This window comes from Lampris incognitus, chromosome 10 (genome assembly GCF_029633865.1).
Source record: "Lampris incognitus isolate fLamInc1 chromosome 10, fLamInc1.hap2, whole genome shotgun sequence".
Lineage (NCBI taxonomy): Eukaryota > Metazoa > Chordata > Actinopteri > Lampriformes > Lampridae > Lampris > Lampris incognitus.
Window position 1 is genome coordinate 48116867 of NC_079220.1, and position 23448 is coordinate 48140314.

Genomic DNA, 23448 nt, shown 5'->3' on the forward strand with positions numbered 1-23448 from the left:
GGGGTGAGGGGGCAGAGGGGTCTGGGGGGGGGTTGGGGAGGGAGTGCAGTGACCGCCTCCACGCCACCAGCCTTTTCCTTGCATCCCCCAGCACCCCACCCCCCATCTCACGGAGATAAACGTGTTTATTTTTTCTCCGGAAAACTCGCCGGCGCTCTCTGTTCTGACCGTAGTCCCTCTCCAGTTTCCCTTCGGTACCCATAGGCCAAGTCCAGCACTCTGAATGTACCCACCCACCCACCTCCTTCACCTGCAGATTATTTAAAACTCTGAAACTCTGTTCAAGTTTTTTTTTCCGATTTAATTTCTCTTCAGACCTGCCTACAGGGGGCGGAGGGGGGGAGTGTGTGTGTGTGGGGGGGGGGTATCCCTTTTTACTTCCTCCGGTTTCCCTTTCCTGCCACCCGCCGTTTGTTAGCTGAGGAGACAGGGGAAAGTAGTGCACCGTTACGCCCAAAAGAAGAAAAAATGTCTCACAGAGAGCTTGTCAGTGTTGCCAAAAATATACCTTTTTACGAGCCAGAAAAGGAACTGGGAAAAATTCACAAGGTTTACTAACACACACACACACACACAGACACACACACACACACACACAATCTCTCTCTCTGTCTCACACTCACACACATATGCACACACACACACATGCTCATTACTTACATTGCGTAAACAACGCCTCCATGACACATTTGGGTAAAAAGGAAGCAGGAACTTTTGTTCCCAAGCTCGCAGTGGGAGCCGCCTCAGTATAGTTGCCTTCAATATCACACACACACACACACACACACATATATAACCCCCCCCCTCCCCTGTGAATCAACGCCGATGTACAGAAATGGAGTCAAGATGGAGGCAGAGACAGAGAAGGGACCGAGCCGGCCCACCCACTCGGCGGCGCAGGAGGACTTTCCCGCTGCCATCAGCCACTAGAAGATGCCCCCCACCACCACCCTCCCTCATGCGGCTCCTCTGAGAGGACCTCCTGCACTGTGCTGTCTCTCTCTCTCTCTCTCTCTCTCTCTCTCTCTCTCTCTCTCTCTCTCTCTCTCTCATTGTTCTCTCAGTAAGCATTCAAAATGGGAGCAACTGCCTCGCCACCTTCGGGAGGAGAGTACCTCTATCGTTTGACTTTGTGTCTGCGTTCTCAAGGGGAGATGTGTGTGCGTGTGTTTGTGTGTGTGTGTGTGTGTGTGTGTGTGTGTGTGTGTGTGTGTTTGTGTGTGTGCGCGTGCATACGTGTGTGTGGGAATGGACCGGTGTCACCCCAAATCCCTCCTCCCCCACCCACCCCTGTGTTTAACGTACGACTAATTGGATCCTAACCGGTGGACGTGGATGTGCCTCCCGTGTGCGGTTGTGACAAAAAGGACTCTAGATGTTACAATCGCACACACCCCCCCCCACACACACACACACACCACCACCACCACACACACCCACCCACCCCTGATGCCCCACCCCCACCCACTAAACTCAAAGTCTAACTGTAAATAGGAGCCACACGAAAAATGAAAAAAGAAAAAAGAAAAAGACTTTATTGCTACTATGTAAATAGAGATGCCGGATGATCAAAGGGCAACGAGAAAAGTAACAAGTACTCTGAAAAATGACTTCTTGTACTGCAACAAAACAACGAAAGAGGAAAATAAAAATGTTTTGGAGTATGTGACCTGAATGATACACTCTATCTTTCTCCCTGTTATTCTCTCTCTCTCTCTCTCTCTCTCTCTCTCTCTCTCTCTCTCTCTCTCTCTCTCTCTCTCTCTCTCTCTCTCCTCCCTTGTGCTTCCCTGTGCCCCAACGCTGCACCATCCAGTGAAATGTCTCTGTAAAGAGAGAGAGAGAGAGAGAGAGAGAGAGAGAGAGAGAGAGAGAGATGAAGCAGTCTGATGCAGAGGGAGAGAAAGGGAGTATGAGGTGCAATAGATTGTATTTCTTTATATGGGGGAAACACAAGAAGAAAATGTCCTGGCACAATCTTTATGTAATATAATTCATTACATGTTGTTAATGTTTGACCTTTGACATTCCCAGCCTGGCGGTGCCCAACGTGGCAGGGGGGTGTGGTGGTGGTGGTGGTGGTTGAAGGTGGGGTAGATGTCCTAAAATGTCGTATTGTGCCTCACGGGCATCGCAAAGCATTGTGGTTAAGGGAGAGCAGCCATGACATGATGTGATGGCTCTTGTTATTACTTGGGAGACGGCAGATTTAGCTGAGCTACATACTTTTTTAACCTGTGTTTACGCATGTGCGATAGACATTTGTTTATCTATACAATAATATTGCATTTTGCTGTTTCTAAGAAGAAGAAAAAAACCAGATTGTTTCAGCGTTATTCTTGAGCCTAATGTGGAGACTTGTTCATTCCCTGTGCGTCGGTGGGGCCGGCGTGCGTCGTTCGAATCGCCTGCGCAAGTGTGTACTCGTGTGCAGCGCGGGTGCCTCCGTGCACCAGCCTATTCTCGGTACGTGCGCTCTTCCAGAGGCTGTTTTGGTGGCGTGACTTGGGTGCTTAGTGGATGAGGGATTAGTCATTGCAAATGTATGAGAACCCCTCCTCCTCCTCCTCCTCCATCTCAAAGACCTCCCTTTTCATCACTAAGGACCAATAGAAACTAATAGGGATGGTGCTACCATGGTGGTTTGGTTCACCAAGGACAGGTGGGCTCAGGGCCGCTCTCCAATGGGTGGGAGCTAAATACCGGCTGTGTGAGTGACAAGCAGAGCTGACCAATCAGGAAGGACGGTTCTCCACCTTATGCAGGTGCTACTGTTGTGAAATTAGCTTTCACGATGAATGTTTTCCTTACTTCAATTTATCCATTACATTTTTTCTTATTTTACATTCTGTCCTCATGTAAGACGACGTGTAAAGAGAGTGGGAGCTGGAGCCAGATTCTCCGCCAACTAGTACAATGTGACATTTGGCTGGGGCCGGAATGTCCTACTTCTAAAGAGAGAGCCCAGAGGACGGCTTTTGGCTTATTCTCCAGGGCTGAGGGGGGGGGGGGAGGACAGACGGGGGAAGGAAGAACTTTGGATTTGTCACCGTTTATTCTCTGCTACTCGCAGAACAATACATGGGCGACGGATCACCCTTCAGGCTCAGGGGTGGCCTTCGTATCGTCACTTGGGGCATGTGGGGGGCATGTGCAATACCAGCCCGTCAGGCTGTGAGTCCGTATCACAGTTGAAAAGCTTTAGTTGAAACCTGCGCCTCAGTGAGGTGTGTTCGTTAAAAACCAGACGATATGCACATGGGTCCTGTTCTTCTCTTCTGCCGGTCTGGTGGGTGAGGTGAAGCGCTGGTCTGGTGGCTCACATGCAGGAAACGGCGGGGCAGCCGAGGACAAAACGAATGTAGTTCAAGAGGGAGGATTAAGTATTAGATAAACTGATTCCATGGCTTAATTGGAAATGCAAGCAACTGCCGACATCTTAATCGCCCTGGTCATCATCATCATCGTCATCGTCATCAATCATTAATTATCAGTACTGTAACACCCCCACCTCCTCCACCACCCCCCCACTTTACTGTACTTGACATGTGCTGATGTTGATCTGTGGTGCTCAGCTGGGACCACCCTGGAGACGGACACCGTTTACCCAGCCGCTCCCCATGAGAGGAGGGAGGTGCGTCACCTCGGGCCTGCCCCTCTTTCAGTCCCTCCTTCCTGCTCCCCCCTCACACAGCTGTACCTTCAGCCATTCTGCAGACCTGTCACTGCTCTCTCTCTCTCTCTCTGTGAGTCCCTCTCCCTCTCTTTCTGTCCCCTGCCAATCTTCATCCACGTTTTAGTACCATTCTCAGTGGAGTCAATTAGCTCAACACCTCTCTGAGCGCATTAATTTTTGTTTTGTTAAAAGCGTTGTTTATCCTGTATTAATATTTAGATAAACAGGGCCACGACATTGTGGTGATGGCTGTGATTATACAGTGGAGGAACTGCGGCCCATGCCGCAGGACTGAGGTCCGCACAACGGGAACTTCCTCCGCCGTTCAAAGCCCTCCAAACCTCTAATTACAGTAATAACACCGGAGGTACCAATTTGCTGCAGTTAACAGTCTCGCGTGCTGTCTCCCTCCCTCCCCCTTTTCTTTTCTTTTCTCCCTCTCGCGCTCCCTCGGCTTCAAACGTTCACGCCCATCCCCATTCGATGCCGGTGGCCGGCCCACGCGAGCCGTGGCGTCAGTGGCGAGGTGTGGGTGGGAGGTCCCTCGCCCTTCCGACACGCAGTTACGCCCCTGGCGGCTCGGTGTCAGCGGAGAGCCAGCTTTGAGCGCCTCTCAAGTCTGTCATTAGACAGCGGAGGTCCCAGCGAGTCCGACGTTCACTGACCTGCCGTTGACCCACTCACACGGCATCCCTTTCTTTTTTCTTCTTCTTCAGCCCTTCTGTTTTGTTTACCCAGGGATTTCCACGGCCCATATCACGCTCCGCCGGGAAACGTGTAAGTGGTGTGTGAGTTTGTCCACAGCGGTGGAGCAGAGGGTCATGGTGTCCTCAGAGAGAGAGAGCGAGAGAGATGGGGGGGGGGGGGGGTAACATCAGCTGGGATGTCACACATGTCAGGTTCCCAGCCAGAGGCGGACGAGAGCGGGAGGTTGGCGGGGGATCGGAGTGAGGATGTGGAGGATAGGGTAAGAGCGGGAGATAAGGGGGAGGAAGGACTGCGCTGTCTTATTTCAGATGCCTTATTGTCGGCCACAGGGGAGTCCAGAGGTTATCACATTACGGTTCAAACTCTCACCAAACCACACGTGCAATGAAACACAAGTCTGTGTGCTTGCAGAGAGAGAGAGACAGAGAGACAGAGAGAGCGACAGAGAGAGAGGGATGGATCGTCTGGGTGTCATTTGGTGTGATGGACGATATCTTTGGACATGACTAATCAACTGCCGCATCAGCAAGACGAGGGGAGGTTTTTAGAGTGCATAAGAGCGCAACAGGATTTTTCCTGTAGAGATTTTTAAAACACAAATGTAAACAACGATAAAGTAGTACTATTTTGTTATCGGTCTCTTGTTACGTGTCCACATGACTATAATACAGTACCTATATCATAGTTTTAAGAGTACGTAGGGGTATGGCAGAAACCCAGTGACGAGGAATGTGCTGTTTCTTTTCTGTGTTGACTAAAACTGTCCATGGGGCCGTACCGGCAGCGCCTGTGGCTGGCGGCCATCTTTGATGCACAGGGTGGGACCAACAGAAGAGGGGGGCTTCTGGGTAGGATGGGTTCTCCGAGCCGTTGGCGTTAGCGAGCCCTATTCCACACGCGGAAGCCCCTGGTCCAAAAACCAAAAGAGACATATCTTTTCACACACTCAACACGCATCTTGGGGCAGTTCGACCTACAGGGGGCGTCGAAGCGAATTGGCCGTTTACACCTTAACGTTGATCCCACGTACGATAAGGAGCAGGCGGAGAAAGACTCGCCCCTTTCTGTAGGCACGCTTCTTTTTTCTTTCTCCTACTTCTCCATTGCCCCAGTCAGTGCTTGGCCCCACGGTCCCGAAGTGTGTGGAGAAGGATGACCCGTGCAGGATCCGCGGTGGTGTAGCGGTCTAAGCATCGGCTTTGTGTCGATGCAGTTGCCCACTGGGGACCGGGGTTCGCGCCCCGGTCTCGTCAGATCCGACTATGGCCGGACTCGGTGAAGCGGCGATAATTGGCAGCGCTGTTTTCGGGAAGGGAGGGGCGGAGTCGGCTTGTGTTCGTCACATGAATGTGTGTGTGTGTGTGTGTGTGTGTGTGTGTGTGTGTGTGTGTGTGTGTGTGTGTGTGTGTGTGTGTGTGTGTGGGGAAAAGGCAGTGGTTCGGCCTGGAGTCGCCTTGTCCCGGAAATGGCGAGGCGTCTCCTTCGAGACTGCCGGCCGGAGAGATGCAGTTGGCGAACGCATGCGGTACGAGGGAGGGTGTTGGAACTAAAATAGGGATCGATTGGCCACTAAATTGGGAGAAAAGGGAAAAATCAGAAATACATTAAAAAAAAAAAGAAGGAAGGATGACCCGTTCCCGCGTCCGGTCCTGGCTGTAGTGTAGTGGTGGCTGCCCTGTGATGAATCAGATATCACGGGGCCCCTGGCCACGGACGTCCAGCCCCGTCACAGCCCGTGTCCGCCATCAGGGGCGGGACCGCTAGGCAGCAGGAGGTCCGCATGGGCGGGGCTGGCCGGAAGTGTTGAACGTCAGGAATGTGGAGGGATCAGGAGGAGACGGTTTGGTACGGGGGGGGGGGCTTTAAATAACAGGCCATACTTAACTGACAAACAGTAAGTGCTGACATTGTGCCATGTGGGGTCCTATGAAACAACACCATTAGCAGTACGTTGTCTGGTTTTGTTTCTGTTTTTTCTTTCTGTGACACGGTTGATCTGTCATGTACCGCCGAGTCACTTGTAAAACACGGGTTTCACGTTGAACCTGGAGTCTGTTTCCTGTTTCCTTTAAGGAATGACGTTTTCGATTGTTTGGTTTTTGTCTTTTTTCACGGTCATTGCTTTTTGACAGCTGTCTGGGCCAAAGGGGATGTTATTTTCTGTGAGTGTTTGCATCATCGCAGGTCTGCAGCGACCCTGTATCAGCACATATTAATAATAAAAAAAAAATCCAAACTCTACCGAGTCCAGGCCTGGCGGTTTCACTCTTACGGCTTGTTACTGGGCTGTCTGTATGTGTGCGCATGCGTGGGTTTGTGCACTAGTGTGTGTGTGTGTGTGTGTGTGTGTGTGTGTGTGTGTGTGTGTGGGTGTGTGGGTGTTCATTGATGTACAGTTCACTATAATAGCTGATGTGCTTGTGCATGCACCTGAGCAATAAAAGCATATCGGCCCATGGAAATTATTGCTAATCCTTTTGTGCTGCATATAAATTGGCGTATGCCAAGCTCATCATTCAAAATGGAAATGAAAAGAAGTCTTTAAGTGCTAATACGCTGCTTATGATTTATTCATAAGCTGGCCTGCAGGTTACAGATATATGAGCGATGGTGCAGTGTTTAACCCCTCAGGTAGGCGGGGAAGGGGAGGCCAAACCCGCCCGGGCCCTTTCTAAATAGGCTCCCCTTTTCAAAAAGCACCCATGGATGTGACGAGATGGATGTGACAACGATTCTGTCGTGTGGCAGTTACGTCTACGACCTGCTGAAGAAAAAAAAAAAGGGGGGGTGTCTGGGTAGCGTGGCGGTCTATTCCGCTGTCCACCAACACGGGGATCGCCGGTTCGAATCCCCGTGTTACCTCCGGCTTGGTCGGGCGTCCCTACAGACACAATTGACCGTGTCTGCGGGTGTCCTGGTCGCCGCACTAGCGCCTCCTCTGGTTAGTCGGGGCGCCTGTTCGAGGGGGAGGGGGAACTGGGGGAGGGGAGATAGCGTGATCCTCCCACGCGCTACGTCCCCCTGGCGAAACTCCTCACTGTCAGGTGAAAAGAAGCGGCTGGCGACTCCACGTGTATGGGAGGAGGCATGTTTTAGTCTGCAGCCGTCCCCGGATCAGCAGAGGGGGTGGAGCAGCGACCGGGACAGCTCGGGAGAGTGGGGTAACTGGCTAGATACAATTGGGGAGAAAAGGGGAACCCCCCCCCCAAAAAAAACAAAAACGATTAAAGAAGTGCCGTAAAAAAGCACAAGTTGGCTGGTTGCGAATCGAAGCTCATGGCTCCCCCTACCCCACCTTCAATGGTTGGCCGGACGGGGGAGGGGGGGTAGTCAGGGTACCACACATTATGGAGGACGAGAAGAGTGGCCACACATCAAGTCAAGTCAATTCTATCTGTATAGCCCAATATCACAAATTACAAATATGCCCCGAGGGGCTTAACAGCAACACAACATCCTGTCCGTAGACCCTGGCAACAGAGGAGAGGAGGGGTCTCTCTCCCAAGACGGACACCTGCAATGGATGTTGTGTTTACACAGTTTACAGAATGCAACACTGAAAGAGGATAACAGAATTATAATGGAATTATGAGATATATGAAGAATATGAAATGTGACGACCTGTCCAGGGTGTCCCCCCCCCTCCCCCCGCCTGCCGCTCAGTGACTGCTGGGACAGGCTCCAGCATCCCCGCCGCGGGACCCATTATGCAGGTTTGCATAATGGATGGATGGATGAAGAATATGATGAGGAGGATGCCAAGCAGTGTCCAGACGCCACCGGAACAGCCCAGGACCCGAGCCACGCGACCAGCATCACCCCGTATACACACACACACACACACACACACACACACACACACACACACACACACACACACACACAATAGACTGCTTTGTGAGAAAAGGGTGTAACATTAAAACAGGATAACAAAATTACACGGATTTATAAGATATTGTAAACTACTAATAAGACACGTTAGCCCCTAGCTAACGGGTCTGACCCTTTAGTCGAGCGGTTAGTGACGTCGCCTTGTGGTGCGGTACACCTCGTATCGAATCCCGCACCGGGCAAGAAATTAACCGGTTACAATATATATAAAAAGAAAATGTGATGAGGGGGTTGCCAAGCAGTGTCCAGGTGGCGACCGCCATCACCGTGGAGACCCGGAAGGAGGACAGGCTGCACCTGCACACAAGGGAGACTCGCATACCATTAAAAACAAGTCAGCTGGTGGCGGGGCCTTTTCCTATCGGAATAACCCGCCTGCTGCCACCGGACAGCCGAGTCTACCAAGTCCAAACTTAAAACTCATCTTTTTTGCCTGCTGGTGGTGGGGCCTTTCCCTACCGGGCCCTGTTCTTGAATACGTCAGCTTAGACGAAGCAAATGTTTGCTGCCATGACAGTAATTTGGAGTCCGTGACGGGTCACTGAGTATGTGTGCACGCTCGCTGAGCTGGGTTCGGCTTCACAAAGCACCGTTTAGGGTTCATCAGTCATGCAATATGGTGGCGCGGGGAGAGTCATGCTGCACGCTGAGCCCGGCGCTAACCTGCCACCGCCATCTTTTGATCAAACTGCAGTGCGAGTGCAGGTTAGAAATGTCTGAATGTAATGATATGGGCACTCGGGACCCTAAGTAGACAACAAAGAAGGAATAAATATCACTCAGCTAATGATCAATTACCAATTAACAAGTGGATTCTGTCTAAACGATGGGGTTACTGCAAACTGCCGTCTTTCCCTCCCTTGAAATCTCCTCATCGACGGTATGGTGTCATCCGTTTTTGTCAACAAACTTCCCCTGGGTTCCGCTTCCTTGATTGCTCATAATCCCAGCCGCTGTGGACTGTGATTGTTAACTAATTAGCTCTTTGCTAATTATTATGTGCGTCAGAGCACCTTGATTCGTAATTGTTTGGCCTTCCTGTGACTTCGTCTCCGCCACGTCCCCTGCCGTTATCACCCCCCCCCCCCTTGGCATGGCGGTGTTTCGATATGTAGACAACAACGGCACACCCACCCACCCACCTGCCCGGTCCTTCTCGCCCCAACCTCTGCCTTTCTGGTGTCCCCTTCAGGAAACTCCCTCGGTGGGGGGGTACTCTGAGGCCTTCACCATTCAGTCACCCCACTTCTTCACCACTCTTAACGCCGTCACGCACACCGACTCACCCAACATGAGCAGCAAAGCCTCTCAGACTGGACATACCCCCTTTCCAGACCCTCGGCCCACATTTTTACAGTAATAATAATAATAATAAATGTTCAAGGTCTTTGTTGCTGTAAATAAAATGTGCCATTCATGACGCAGCAACCCTCAGCAGATCTAAGAATGAAGGGATCTACTGAATGTATAGGCTTGACTGTGGTGTTCATAGTATGTGTCCTGTTTGTGTGTGTATACACATATATATATATATATATATATATATATATATATATATATATATACACACTGCATAACGCAGAAGCGTTGTTTTAGTCAACAAACAACCGTCATTTTAGTCGCAGTGTTTTTCTGTCGCTTGATTTGGTCGTCTCCTTTGCATTGACGTTTATTGCCCTCGCGTGGCCGATATGGGTACTACAGGTTCAATATCAAACGCTGATCATCCATCCATTCATTTTCCAAACCGCTTATCCCACTCTCAGGGTCGCGAGGATGCTGGAGCCTATCCCAGCGGTCATTGGGCGGCAATAATAATAATTAGATTTATATAGCGCTTTTCTAGACACCTAAAGCGCTTCACATTTTCTTATCAAGCATCTGCTTAATAAAAAGTGCTGCACGATGTGAAGTGGCGTTCATATCATCAGAAGTCAGACAGCACACAGTCCCTTTTATGCATGTATTTTTGTGATGAATGTATTTATTTGATCAAAGGAGGTATACAAGGAATGCAACTGATTACAAAATAACTGAAAACAGTCAAATGAAAAACATATACTATTAAAAAGCAAAACAACTAAGTTAGTGTACCTAAGGAACATTTCAGATAAACACCATTCATATGGCAATGACGGGTATAGCTCTATCGATTCACTGTACCCATGCACTGGGTAATTCAAACTAGCCTACAAAAAAAAAAAAAAAAAAAACCTTCATACAAACCAACCTAACAACCATTGTTGTTGTCTGATTGGAACAGCGTCTTCTAGAATCAATCAATCATTTTATATAACAAGAGAAAACGTCCAAACGGCCTTACGTTACTCATTAACAATGCTTTAAAAAGCCTTTTCAACGCAACCAAGTAAGGGTTTACATCCTTACATAGCAAAATAACACCCCTCCAATTTCTGACAAAGACCAATAATGGACTTGTAGATTATGTCTTTGTTGTAACAATGCTTCTTGGCAATAAATCTTATATCAGGCACCTGATTGTCAGCACCTGGGGTACCAGAAGCTCAAAACAAGAGTCAATAGCAAAAGCAAAATAAGCCGTTTGGCATTGGCAGAGAAGATTTGGCACATTTTTCATGGGCGCAACCCACATACTCAGCTCTGCTGCTCATCCCACAAATGCATGTTCCTTACAAATGTGGCCCCATTTAAAAGGGAAATAAACAGGCTTTCTAACGGTATAGGATTTATTGCCAAGAAGCATTGTTACAACAAAGAAATAATCTACCAAACACACATTTCCTTACTTTTTGTGCTAAGTATATCTATATATCTATATACACTCACCGGCCACTTTATTAGGCACACCCGTCCAACTGCTCGTTAACGCAAATTTCTAATCAGCCAATCACATGGCAGCAACTTAATGCATTTAGGCATGTAGACATGGTCAAGACGATCTGCTGCAGTTCAAACCGAGCATCAGAATGGGGAAGAAAGGTGATTTAAGTGACTTTGAACGTGGCATGGTTGTTGGTGCCAGACGGGCTGGTCTGAGTATTTCAGAAACTGCTGATCTACTGGGATTTTCACGCACAACCATCTCTAGGGTTTACAGAGAATGGTCCGAAAAAGAGAAAATATCCAGTGAGCGGCAGTTCTGTGGGCGAAAATACCTTGTTGATGCCAGAGGTCAGAGGAGAATGGCCAGACTGGTTCGAGCTGATAAAAAGGCAACAGTAACTCAAATAACCACTCATTACAACCGAGGTATGCAGAAGAGCATCTCTGAACGCACAACACGTCGAACCTTGAGGCAGATGGGCTACAGCAGCAGAAGACCACACCGGGTGCCACTCCTGTCAGCTAAGAACAGGAAACTGAGGCTACAATTCGCACAGGCTCCCCAAAATTGGACAATAGAAGATTGGAAAAACGTTGCCTGGTCTGATGAGTCTCGATTTCTGCTGCGACATTCGGATGGTAGAGCCAGAATTTGGCGTCAACAACATGAAAGCATGGATCCATCCTGCCTTGTATCAACGGTTCAGGCTGATGGTGGTGGTGTAATGGTGTGGGGGATATTTTCTTGGCATACTTTGGGCCCCTTAGTACCAATTGAGCATCGTGTCAACGCCACAGCCTACCTGAGTATTGTTGCTGACCATGTCCATCCCTTTATGACCACAGTGTTCCCATCTTCTGATGGCTACTTCCAGCAGGATAACGCGCCACGTCATAAAGCTCGAATCATCTCAGACTGGTTTCTTGAACATGACAATGAGTTCACTGTACTCAAATGGCCTCCACAGTCACCAGATCTCAATCCAATAGAGCACCTTTGGGATGTGGTGGACCGGGAGATTCGCATCATGGATGTGCAGCCGACAAATCTGCAGCAACTGCGTGATGCTATCATGTCAATATGGACCAAACTCTCTGAGGAATGTTTCCAGTACCTTTTTGAATCTATGCCACGAAGGATTAAGGCAGTTCTGAAAGCAAAAGGGGGTCCAACCCGGTACTAGCAAGGTGTACCTAATAAAGTGGCCAGTGAGTGTATTTGTATATAAATATATATGTACATACATCATAGTATGTAAATGCTATATATAAATCAAATATATATTATGTAAATGTATAACATTATTATTATTATCATTATGAATATTATCATTACTAGTAGTATTATTTATATATTAACATAGCTGATTTTCCTCTCCAGTTGACTCCACATCACTGGATCCTTTGTCTGATAGTAAAGGAAAAGCAGCAAGTTAGCAGAATAAACCAAATAAATAAATAAAAACATACAAATATTAAACAATATATGCTTTTGATCAACTCACTGGGTGATACCGCATCAGCCGACCTCCTCGTAGCCAGGGTCCAGCCTTTTCACCAAAGGTCGGGCTTCGACTGTCACTTTATGCACGGCAGTTCTGCAGAGGAAGTGACAAACATTAAGGCGATACAACCCCCACCACAACGGAAACAGTAGGACGAGGGCATAGACATGGCGATAGTGCAATACACAGACAACCGGAGGAATGGTCACGTCCTCACCCATTGAGAGGCAGCAGCAGTTGGTCTTCTTTCAGATGATCTGCAGGACTTTGGTCCACTTGAGCCCGGTCATCAAACAGGGATCTGGGGGGGAAATGACACGTTATCATCGGCCTACTCCCCACAACACGTACAGCTCCCATCAGGAAAAACCATCACTAGACACCAAGCTGACCACCCAGCAGGTCTACAGTAAAATGACTTTTGTTTTTTGTTTGTTTTTTTAATACTCAAGCTAAACCAAACATTCTGTGCTGTGTATGAACTTTATATCTCAACTCAGTCTGGCTTTTGGTCCAACTAGCAATTGTTACCACAGTTACCATAACGTGATTCTGCTTCTATCCTTTGTTTTGGTTGTTTTTGTCTCGTTTGTTTGGAGAGTAGATTTTTTTTCCTCAGCCTATAACCAGGTTTTCTTACTTTTTTCAATCATTTTTTAACTCTTGTTTCTGACCCTTGTAATTCAGTTAAGCAAGTGGTACAGCATGGTAGCTCAGTGTTAGCATACCCAACTTCCCAACATAAATACATACATATGCATTGTGACAACCCCGGGGTCAGCCCGGCTTCAGCCCCATGGCCAGCGACCCAGAAACGCACCTGGCCTCAATGAGAGGGAGACTGAGCGACACACCTGGCCCCAATCGGAGGCTGATGAGGAGCCCCAGGATAAAAGGGAGCCAGAGACAGTGGCCCGTGGGGGAGAGAGAAAGCTAGAGTTGTTTTGGCTGCCCAGCGTAGGAGCCAACGAAGACGGGAGTCAGATGAGGAGCAGTACTCGTGTTGAACGTTTTTCTCTTTTGGTGAATAAATGCCCACAGCGGGCTCAACCTGCCGACGGTCTCCATTTCGTTGTTGGGTCGGGTGCTAAGTTCCCCGTGGTCGTCACAGCATCTATTGTTTGTTTCTCTTTTGCCCCAGTGAAAACTAACTCAACACAGAGGTAAACACACAGCCTGTGAGTTGTGTCAGAAACCGATTTCCAAATGTGCAGCTAACAGTAAGAGTTGTTCATTTATCCACCAATATGGGAAACAGGGCGTCAAACTCAGAGATGCTCACAAGGCATTTTTTGCACATCCACGTCAAGTCTCACATCTTTGATGGGTAAGCTCAAGTCTTTGAGGGGTAAGTCCAAGTCTCAAGTCTTTGGTCACAAGTCAAGTCTCAAGTCTCTTATGGTTGTAATGAGCGTTCTATCAACTGCTGCATGCCATCCGGTCTGCTTAGAACACCACGTTGCTGTATCTAAGGAATTCAAACCATGTACTGCATTATCATCAATCCTTTATCTATTAGCATACAGTATCAGCATTGATTAGCTGTTTGGTATATGATCACTTTAAACAGGCTATTGCAATGCAACATGAAAAAAAAATAATGAAAGCTTTCCTTTAAAGTTAATAACTATTTTGCAACTGTTTTTTTGTTCTGCACACAGGATACATGGGGTTGTTCGTCTGTGTTGAGCATCCGTTATCTAAGCGCAACAATTATCCGTCATTTACTTACTGGTTGGCTAGCACAACCTTCACATGCTTAACATGTTTCAGTGTTAAATTAAAAGTGAACTGACCCCAACCATGGTGCAACAAAAACTGATGACATCATTTGCCAGCAACAAAATATTTAACGATAATAAATGGATCAGACTGGTTGACCTTCTTCTCTTAATACACTGGGTATGGGCCACACTTAGACCTTCCACGAGATGACTTTTTGACCTTCTTACTCACTGTCCATGTCAGGTGTGCTTGTGATGTTTGTCTGTGAAGTAATTTTTGTTTCTAATGCACTTTGTTTTTAATATTTGTGTGTTATTTGTTTTTATGTGACACCGAGGCCCACGTGAAACGTAATTTCGTTCCCTTGTATGTATGAGACATGCATATAAGGCAATGACAAATAAAAACAGTCCAAGTTTAAAACATGGTTACATTTCAAAAAGCTCAAGCTTGACAGTGTCGTTGCACTAAGCCTGGCTTGGCGAGGGCGCATCGTAAGGCCTCTGTGACTAAATACCCTCTCCACTGGTACATTGGTGGCAGGAACAGCGAGCACTCTCATAGCCACAAGATAGAGCCTTGGAAAGACCTTTGCATGCATTTATCTTGTATTTTAAGCCTGTGCAGCACTTTGGTTCAACTGTGGTTGCTTTAAATGTGCTATATAAATAAACTTGACTTTTCCAGAAATCCAGGCGGTCCACTTATTGTTCATAAGCGGACACCTGGATGTAGCAAATGAGCTCAGCCTTGACAGATGAGCCATGGTCTACATTTGTCTTGTTGCTTTTCTTTCTGCAATTATGATATAATCAACTAATTTATACATGTAATACAAATTTGCCGTGTTGCCGCGACATGTAGCAACTTTCATTTTGTATATTTTACACAAAATCTCTTTCTGCTCAATATCGCTGAGCTTGAATCCAAAACATCGCCATATAACAGAGGTCGCGTTTTGTTTTTGCCACCAGTTCATCAGTGTTAACCTGCTCGTTGTCATTGGTATCCATTTTTTTCCTTCTTTCTGGTCTGCACACAGCACATCGGATAGTCATGTGACCATAGACTGGACACACTTCACTGCCTAAATAGAGACTGATCGGTCATCTCTTAATTATGGGAGTAGATATGCAGAATGCACACAAACAGAAGTTTACACATGCACATATTATTATTTAATTAAATCACAGACTTTTGCGGTTATATAATTGCACAGGCGGACATCGCCATTGCGATTAGATTAATCGTGCAGCGCTAAACTGCAGGTGTGCTCGCCATGGTCAGGGTGTTGTTGCTGCAGCTTACTCGCCTGTGGCTGTGTACATGCGTAAAGTGACGCATGGTGATAAGGGAGGGAACAGCATTCAAAAAGACATGCATGTTAAGGTTAATACTCATGTCTGTGCCCCTGACCGAGGCATGGCAAGACGAACTGGAGTTGGTCCCTGGGCGCTGCATGGCGGCTGCCCACTGCTCCTAGCTACACAGCTAGGATGGGTTAAATGCAGAGGAAGAATTCCCCCACGGGGATCGATAAAGTAGTAAAAAAATAAAATAAATTCAGCTCGTCAGACATTTCCTTCATGTTTAATGCGCCAAAAAATAAAATAAAGATTGTTCACAAGTCCCAAATCTCGAGTTGAGTCTCAAGCCTTTTGAGGATGAGTCTCAAGTCGCTGTGTGTGTGACTAAGTGCGACTCGAGCCCAAGTCACAAACTCAAGTCCCCATCTCTGGTCAAACTATTGATAGAGTATAGCTGTGCTACAATAGGTGAATTATGAAATAAACTATATATTATAAAATAAAATGTATGCATGTGTGTGTGTGTGTGTGTGTGTGTGTGTAAAAGCATGATGATGATGATGAAGCATGTATGTCACTGCATTAGAAACTGAAATACTGATAATGGTTTTAAGATTTACTTGCGGCTGATGTTTCCTTTATTGCCATTCAGTCCTCCTGGAGACCCCCTCTGGTTGCTAAGGACCACACAATGAAAAACAGAAGAATTATTAATGTGTAAAAGAAGAAGAATGGCATGGCAAGAAAAAAGCTGTGCTTACAGTCCATACAGTATAATAACAAGGGGCTCACCTGTTCAGAGGGAGATTATCTGAAGCCGTGTTTGCTTCTGGGACATCCACTGCACCAGAAGACAAATCTTCAAGGTCTCCTTTGGACTGGCTTAAAACCCTGCAAAAAAAAACAGATACTGGCTTCGAACAAAACAATATCTAATGTTCAACGTCTTACTGTCTTTATGCATGCTCAACAATCCAGGTAAAGAAATCACAAAAAGGTGAATCAGTTCATCTGGACACACCGCTTATTGAGAGAAACGTTTCATCACTCATCTAATGCCCCTTTTCCACGACATGGTGCTGGCTCAACTCAACTCGCCCTTTTTTCATTTTCCATTACTGAAAAGTACCAGCATTTTTGTAATTGTTACCACTTTTTTGGTACCACCTTTATCGAGGTTCCAAAAAAACTGGAGCGGGTACCAAGATCAATGCAGACCTCTGATTGGTCAGAGAAACACGTCACTGTGTCATTTTGTATCACTGCAGGGACACCACCTAGTCAATGGTTCAGATTTGTGTATGACGCTTGGGTTAAAATTAAATCTCAGGGCGTATCACATTTCACCGACCACAGTAACTCTGTTGACAACCACATCAAGTTCACCAGGGGGGTTGGGAAAAATGACAGGTTAGCCTTCTTAGACTGTGAAATTGCAATTGGTGATGGGGACATTTGATTGTTTACCATAAACCAACACATACTGATCAGTATTTTAGGTTTGACTTTCACTGGAGCACAAACTAGGAGTCATCAGGGATGCTGTACCACTGAGCTGATACTGTCCCCACTGACACAGCGGCTGGGAAAGGGGAGAAATCCCACATTAAACAGGCCCTGGTTAACTGTGGTTATCCTAACTGGGCGTTTGTCAAAGCCAGGAAGACGCCCAAACAGTGCACCAGCTGATCGAAGAGACGAGAAGGACAACAGCTACCTAAGTGTAAACCGGTGGTGATTCTGTATATGGTGGGAGTGTCGGAACAGTTGAGACACATTTTCTAAACACGACCACATTAACTCAGTTGCTTTCAAACCCCAAAATGCGTTGTGCCAGAAATTGGTCCACCCCAAGGTTCAGGTCCCCCAGCACAAACGGAGCAATATAGTGCATGCTGTTAAGTGCCATGAGGATAGCCATGAGTTATACATTGGGGAAACTAAACAGACTCTGGCCAAAAGAATAGCACAACACAGAGGAGCTAGCACGTCAGGCCAGGACTCTGCAGTCTACACCCATCTACAGACCAATGACCACTCTTTCAAGAGAATGTGCACCTCCTTGATAGGGAGGAACATTGGTTTGATAGGGGAGTCAAAGGGCCCATCTATGTGAAGAAGGAAAGACTATCCCCGAACCGGGGGGGCGCCTCAGAGTAGATCTGCTGTGATTGCAAGCATTCCCAAATCTCCTATCGTTGTGCCACTGTATTGTTTATAAGGGTGGGGGGATACCTGCAGTCAGTTAAGACTGAAGAGGTTACTTAGATGAGTGACGAAACATTTCTCTCAATAAACATTGTGTCCAGGTGAACTGATTCAACGTTCTGTGATTTCTTACTTACCGTTTAGAGGGTGTTCCGCCTGCAACAAAGAACAGGTAAATGACAAAACATTTATCCTCACCCGGCTGTTTGAGTGGCCCCATTGCTCAAGCGGTGATCCATGCTGTGGGCTTCGGGAGAGCTGCTCTCTGTTTCACAGTGAACTCTGTGGGTGCAAAGACAACCATTAAGTGAACACATGAGAGATTTCCAAACTTTATAAGGATAAGTTGGAACTTTTCCACCAGTAGAAAACGATGCAGCTGGAGATATTTCATCGCCCAGTGGTGATCATCACTTCCAGGTAAACCAGGGGTTATGTGCGACTCAGTCACCCTGTGATGACTGACACAGGAAACAAGAATCTTTAAACCAAAGGATGAACCTAAAGTGTACTTTAAGGCCCCTAGCTCAAGCAGTTATGACAAAGTTTGTTCCTAGCCGGCACGTGACCGACCTTCAACATTGAAATGTGGTTGAAATAACACCAGTTGTTGTTTCAACATTGAAAAACGTTAGAGCCAAAGTTATAAAGTGGTTATAGAAACATCACAATATCAACGCTGATTCGCTTTGGAAAATCAAAACAAAATTCAGTGCTGATTCACAACGTTGAGTCACCTGTGAATAAATATGGAAATGCGGGTTGGGTTGTAGCTCATCCCAAGCAAATCACAGATATCACTTAAAGTCTAAAATAAGAGAAGTTTTTGACAACAGTTCTAGGCGAACACCTCAAGACAAGGCCATGAAAGCACGCCACCTAACGCCATTTCCGTTTAACAGATGTGGTTTCAATCCTCTGATCTGGTTGTAATCACATGTGACCTCAAGCACCTTGTCCCCTGCAGTGCTTAAAGGGGATATTAGAGCATGAAGTCAAATCTCCTTCAGAGTGTTAGTCAGATCAAATTGGAAGTTGCTGACAGAAGTGATTTTATACGCTTCAGTGAAAGGGCAGCGGTGAATGGATATAAATGAAAAAGAAAAAAACATTTTTATTTTATTTGGATTCCCCCCCTTTTTTTTCTCCCCAATTGTACTTGGCCAATTATCCCACTTTTCTGAGTCATCCCGGTTGCTGCTCCACCCCCTCTGCCGGTCTGGGGAGGGCTGCAGACTACCACATGCTTCCTCCGATACATGTGGAGTTGCCAGCCACTTCTTTTCACCTGACAGTGAGGCGTTTCGCCAGGGGGACGTAGCCTTTGGGAGGATCACGCTATTCCCCCTAGTCCCCCGCCCCCCGAACAGGCACCCCGACTGACCAGAGGAAGCGGGACACATACCCACATCCGGCTTCCCACCCACAGACACGGCCAATTGTGTATGTAGGGATGCCTGATCAAGCCGGAGGTAACACAGGGATTCGAACCGGCAACCCATGTGTTGCTAGGCAAAGGAATAGACCACTACGCTACCCAGATGCCCCAAAAACACTTATAAAGTATGCTAATGGCATCACTGACCTAGTTTTTCCTCCGCTCTCCATTTCAGAAATCCCCTCACTGCTACACGAAAAGAACAGGAAGGGGTTGAGAGAATCAGAACATGTGGCTGGCCTTTGCTCCTCCCTAACATCACAAAACAGGAAACGCTTTTGAATCAGTACCGAGCTCTGTGTGAATACACGGCTATGAATGATTTGTGTAAATAAACTTGAATGAGGGACTCATACAAAACGTTTCAATCTTATAAGAACAATAACGATGACAACAATAAGAAGGACTTACTTCCGTTTTTGTCTCCACATGAAGCGTGCAAAGTAGAACACAAATGCCACAATTACCACAGCAATTATGCAACCTAGACAGCAGAAAATTAATGTACACTGTCCCTTCCCAAATAAACATTCAAAAAATTTTTTTGATATCAACTGGAAATAATCATGTGTTCGAAAACTGTACAATGATTTATTCCTGGGCAAAGAGAAAAGGTTTTTGCATTCTGTGATAACTGAACAGTTTTAGATAGACCCCCCCCCAGACAGACAGACAGACAGACAGACAGACAGACAGACAGACAGACAGACAGACAGACAGACAGACAGACAGACACACACACACACACACACACACACCAACTCACCGATGATTACTAGTGAGGGCTGATGTTCCGGTTGTTGTTCCAGTTCCTTCTCCTTCTCCTCCCCTGTTTTTAAGAATAAGGGGTTATATCAACGCAGTACATCTATGATAAGAAGAGCTGCCTCAAAGACACCGATTTGAAGTTCAATGGCAAAGTCACAATATGTACAGTATTGCAGTTCCCTACCGTTTCCGACAAAGTAACGAAAGTGCGTTTCTCGGCATGGCTTTGACTGAAAAGCAAAAAAAGATGCCATTTACGGGACAATTTCGTCGCTGACATAATATGAGCCAACATTTTTCTATCCATCTTTTTTTTTCTTCCTTAAATGAAAGGGCATTTACCTCGAACATTACTTTCGCCGTCAGATTTACGCAGTTTCTTGTGATGATCGACAGGCGGTTTATACCGATCACATCTGGTCCGCTTTCACAGCTTGCTCCAATACAGGCGGCAATTACGGTCTGTTGGAGAATACATTATAATAAATACAGTATGAGCGCCTGCATTTATCAAAGCTGCGCAATGTAATCGTCCGAATTCCTGGAAACCCCGCTGGAACGGGGTTCCCCCCCCCCTCGTCTCCGTTCCTCATTTTAACAATTTCACTTTTTTCCAAGAGTTAACGTTCAAAAACCTTAATTTCATGAACTACACCACAGTCATCCACGGATTTTAATAGCGAACCCAGTACCTGATTATGTGATACTTCGATGTCAGTTGCTTTAGAAGCTGCGTAGTTATACCGATAGCCCCCACCGACAGCCTTCATCTCCTCACAGTGAGAAAACGTATTTTCAAGACACACTGCGCGAACAGAGGTTTGGTTATTTCAAATCGACATGAAGTGTCACAAAACATTGTTAAAACAGCCCGATACCAGAACTCGAATGTGTCTCCCCGCTATGGGTTTGCAGATCACCATAATGCGCTCGAATCTCGGTTCTGCAGAACCGACAGAAAGCTTTGGTTTCATCCCCGACCACACTTTCTATCCAGTCCTTCGGGCCGTTTTCCCTTCCCCACTCCTAATTGTATCTCTTTCCACATTTTGCCCACTTACCGCCTGTCATCTTGCTTCATGGACCGATGGCTAGACAGCGTAGCTTCTGTTAGCTCGAGAGGTCACTAAGGAAGACAACCTGTGTTCCATATGCCAATTTCACGCCGCGGCCATCTTGGATAAAAAAAACCAAGTGGTGGGAACTTAACCACGCCCCCTTCTTACTCAATCGGAAATCAATGCGGCTGGGGCCAGCAGCAGCAAACATGGTTTGGACTACCAACCTCGAGCACTTACCGTCATTTACCACAATATGAAAACTAAGCTGGATCTTTTCTTTTTCGAGTACTTTCTGCCTCTCCTGTGCCAGTGAGGAGAGACACACACACAGGGCTGTATTCAAAGAAGCTGTTTAATCACAATAAAATAAAAAAATAAGATACATTTCATTTTTATACTGTACATTCAATATTTATACATTAGATTGTCTCATCTACAATATTTTCATTCTTTGTCCTTTAACTTTAACAAAACTGTTGGTTCATTTTAAACTAAAATATGTTCGGTCAACCGTCATTCTGTTGTAGCAATAAACTGGAACTCACTACCAACTCAAATCATCAATTGTTTACTAAACTAAGATAGTGATCGCTCATCTCAAGGTGTGGGCTAAAAAATGGGACTGTACTGAAATGAAGTTAAATATGTTTCAATCTATCTAAGGTTTGTGTGCACTATTTTCTTGTCAGCTGAATGCAACAAAGGTTTAAAACAGTGGTCCCTGAAAATTTGTTAGGAGAGCACACACAGTCCACAGTTGGTTGACTGTTCCACTTAGTGAAAGGGGTATGACTCCATCAAAAATGTGGTACTCCTTTATGCATCTTACTGACCGTTCGACGTGTATTCTCAAGCCAGCAATACTCTGTGTGTCTGTGAGCTCATCACAGCTAAACTGTCCACTTGGGCCTAAAAATGCAGGGATGACAAGTTTTACATCTATTTCATCGAGCAGGTCTTTGATAAGGAAGCCCTTATCGGCCATGACCTCATCACCTGACTCTAAGAGGTCCAGAACACCTGACCTCTTAGTTATCTCCTTATCAGAAATACATCCTGTGTATAGATTACTTACCAGGCTAACTGACCCTGAGGGAGTGATCCCAATTAGGGATTTCAGTGTAGCGTTACTTTTACAATGGGAGTATGTTATGGTGTTCAAAACCTTCGAACTAGCTGTCTCGATGCAGATCTCTGTGCAGTCTACTATCACTCTTGTGTTTGGGTAGAATTCCCTGAATACTTGTGGCATTAGCTCGTCTACTGCTGCTCTACTAGGCCATACTGGGAGGGTCCCTAACATAAAGAGCAAATAGTTGGCCCACGTCATACAGTTCCTGCTGACTGTGGCCGGCGACACATTGAATCGTACAGATAAATCCAGAGCAAAAAAGCCCTGCCTCACACGACACAAGAACAGGAAAAACTGATCAATCAGCGATAAATGCTCTGCATGGAAGCCAGACACAGAAATGTGTACTAGGTTATGGCTGTTCCTTTGCATTTGAGTCCATCGCACCATGGACTCTGCAGTAGGCTGTAAAGCTAGGAAGAGTGCTTTGAGGGTGTGGTAATCCTTAAAACCAGTGTATAACCTGATCAGATTGGGCGCACACTGGAAGCGTTCTAGACCAAAACGCTCCCTTTTCAGCTTTTTATTTTCGTCCTCCAGGAAAGCAATGCGTTTCTTTACTGCGTCAAGCTGGTCTTCCACAGAAAGGGGCTTCACGTCGTAGTCATGATCAGGTAGAGTCGCCCAAACCTCACTGGACACATGAGGATATGTCATACATGTGAGAAGCAATATAAATCCACACATTTTCCTGTTATCAAGATGATGTGTCAGAACAGAGCTATCCACTATTGAAAGATTAGTGAATATATATATATATATATATATATATATATATACATACATATATACATACAGATTTATCTCTCTCCCTTCTTTGATAGGAGTTGCAGGATGATACACAGCAGTACATGTTGCTTCCAGCAGTGTTTTCAATGAAGTAAGAAGGGGGCGTGGCTAAGTTCCCACCGCTTGTTTTTTTAAAAATCCAAGATGGCTACGGCGTGAAATGGGCGTATTCAAGCACTAGGATTGGCCAGGCGTCCATGCTTTTGCGCTAGGCACGTCCACGAGCCTACCCGCTATTGACCCTTTGCACACGACGTCACGTCCCACTCGCGGGGAATATGAACGCCATGGCGGACAATAATTTTCTCATGTCCACTCTGACCATTTCTTACATTCATGTAACTACTACTACTTTCGGCTGCTCCCGTTAGGGGTCGCCACAGCGGATCATCCGTTTCCATTTCTTCCTGTCTTCTGCGTCTTCCTCTGTCACAC

At 46.4% G+C, this 23448-nt stretch overlaps 1 protein-coding gene across 1 annotated transcript; it reads right to left on the reverse strand.

Moving 5' to 3' along the window:
- Nucleotides 1-12387: 12387 nt before the first annotated feature.
- LOC130119836 (uncharacterized) lies at nt 12388-21201 on the reverse strand. The gene is made up of 13 exons (XM_056288428.1): nt 21093-21201; nt 20724-20836; nt 20374-20493; nt 20216-20261; nt 20030-20092; nt 19675-19747; nt 19411-19515; nt 18024-18107; nt 16410-16508; nt 16238-16294; nt 12803-12886; nt 12586-12678; nt 12388-12488 (listed from the first exon to the last, which is right to left on the reverse strand). Exons 1-12 carry the CDS (start codon nt 21100-21102, stop codon nt 12600-12602), a joined length of 933 nt encoding a protein of 310 aa, XP_056144403.1. The 5' UTR covers nt 21103-21201; the 3' UTR covers nt 12388-12488; nt 12586-12599.
- Nucleotides 21202-23448: the final 2247 nt, after the last annotated feature.

Excerpts from the sequence above, each read along its gene's own strand:
- LOC130119836 (XM_056288428.1), bottom strand. Across the intron at positions 19,748-20,029 it reads GCCCTCACTAGTAATCATCG|GTTGCATAATTGCTGTGGTA; the intron begins GTGAGTTGGTGT and ends TCTGCTGTCTAG. Across the intron at positions 12,887-16,237 it reads AAAGGAAACATCAGCCGCAA|ATCCCTGTTTGATGACCGGG; the intron begins GTAAATCTTAAA and ends TTTCCCCCCCAG.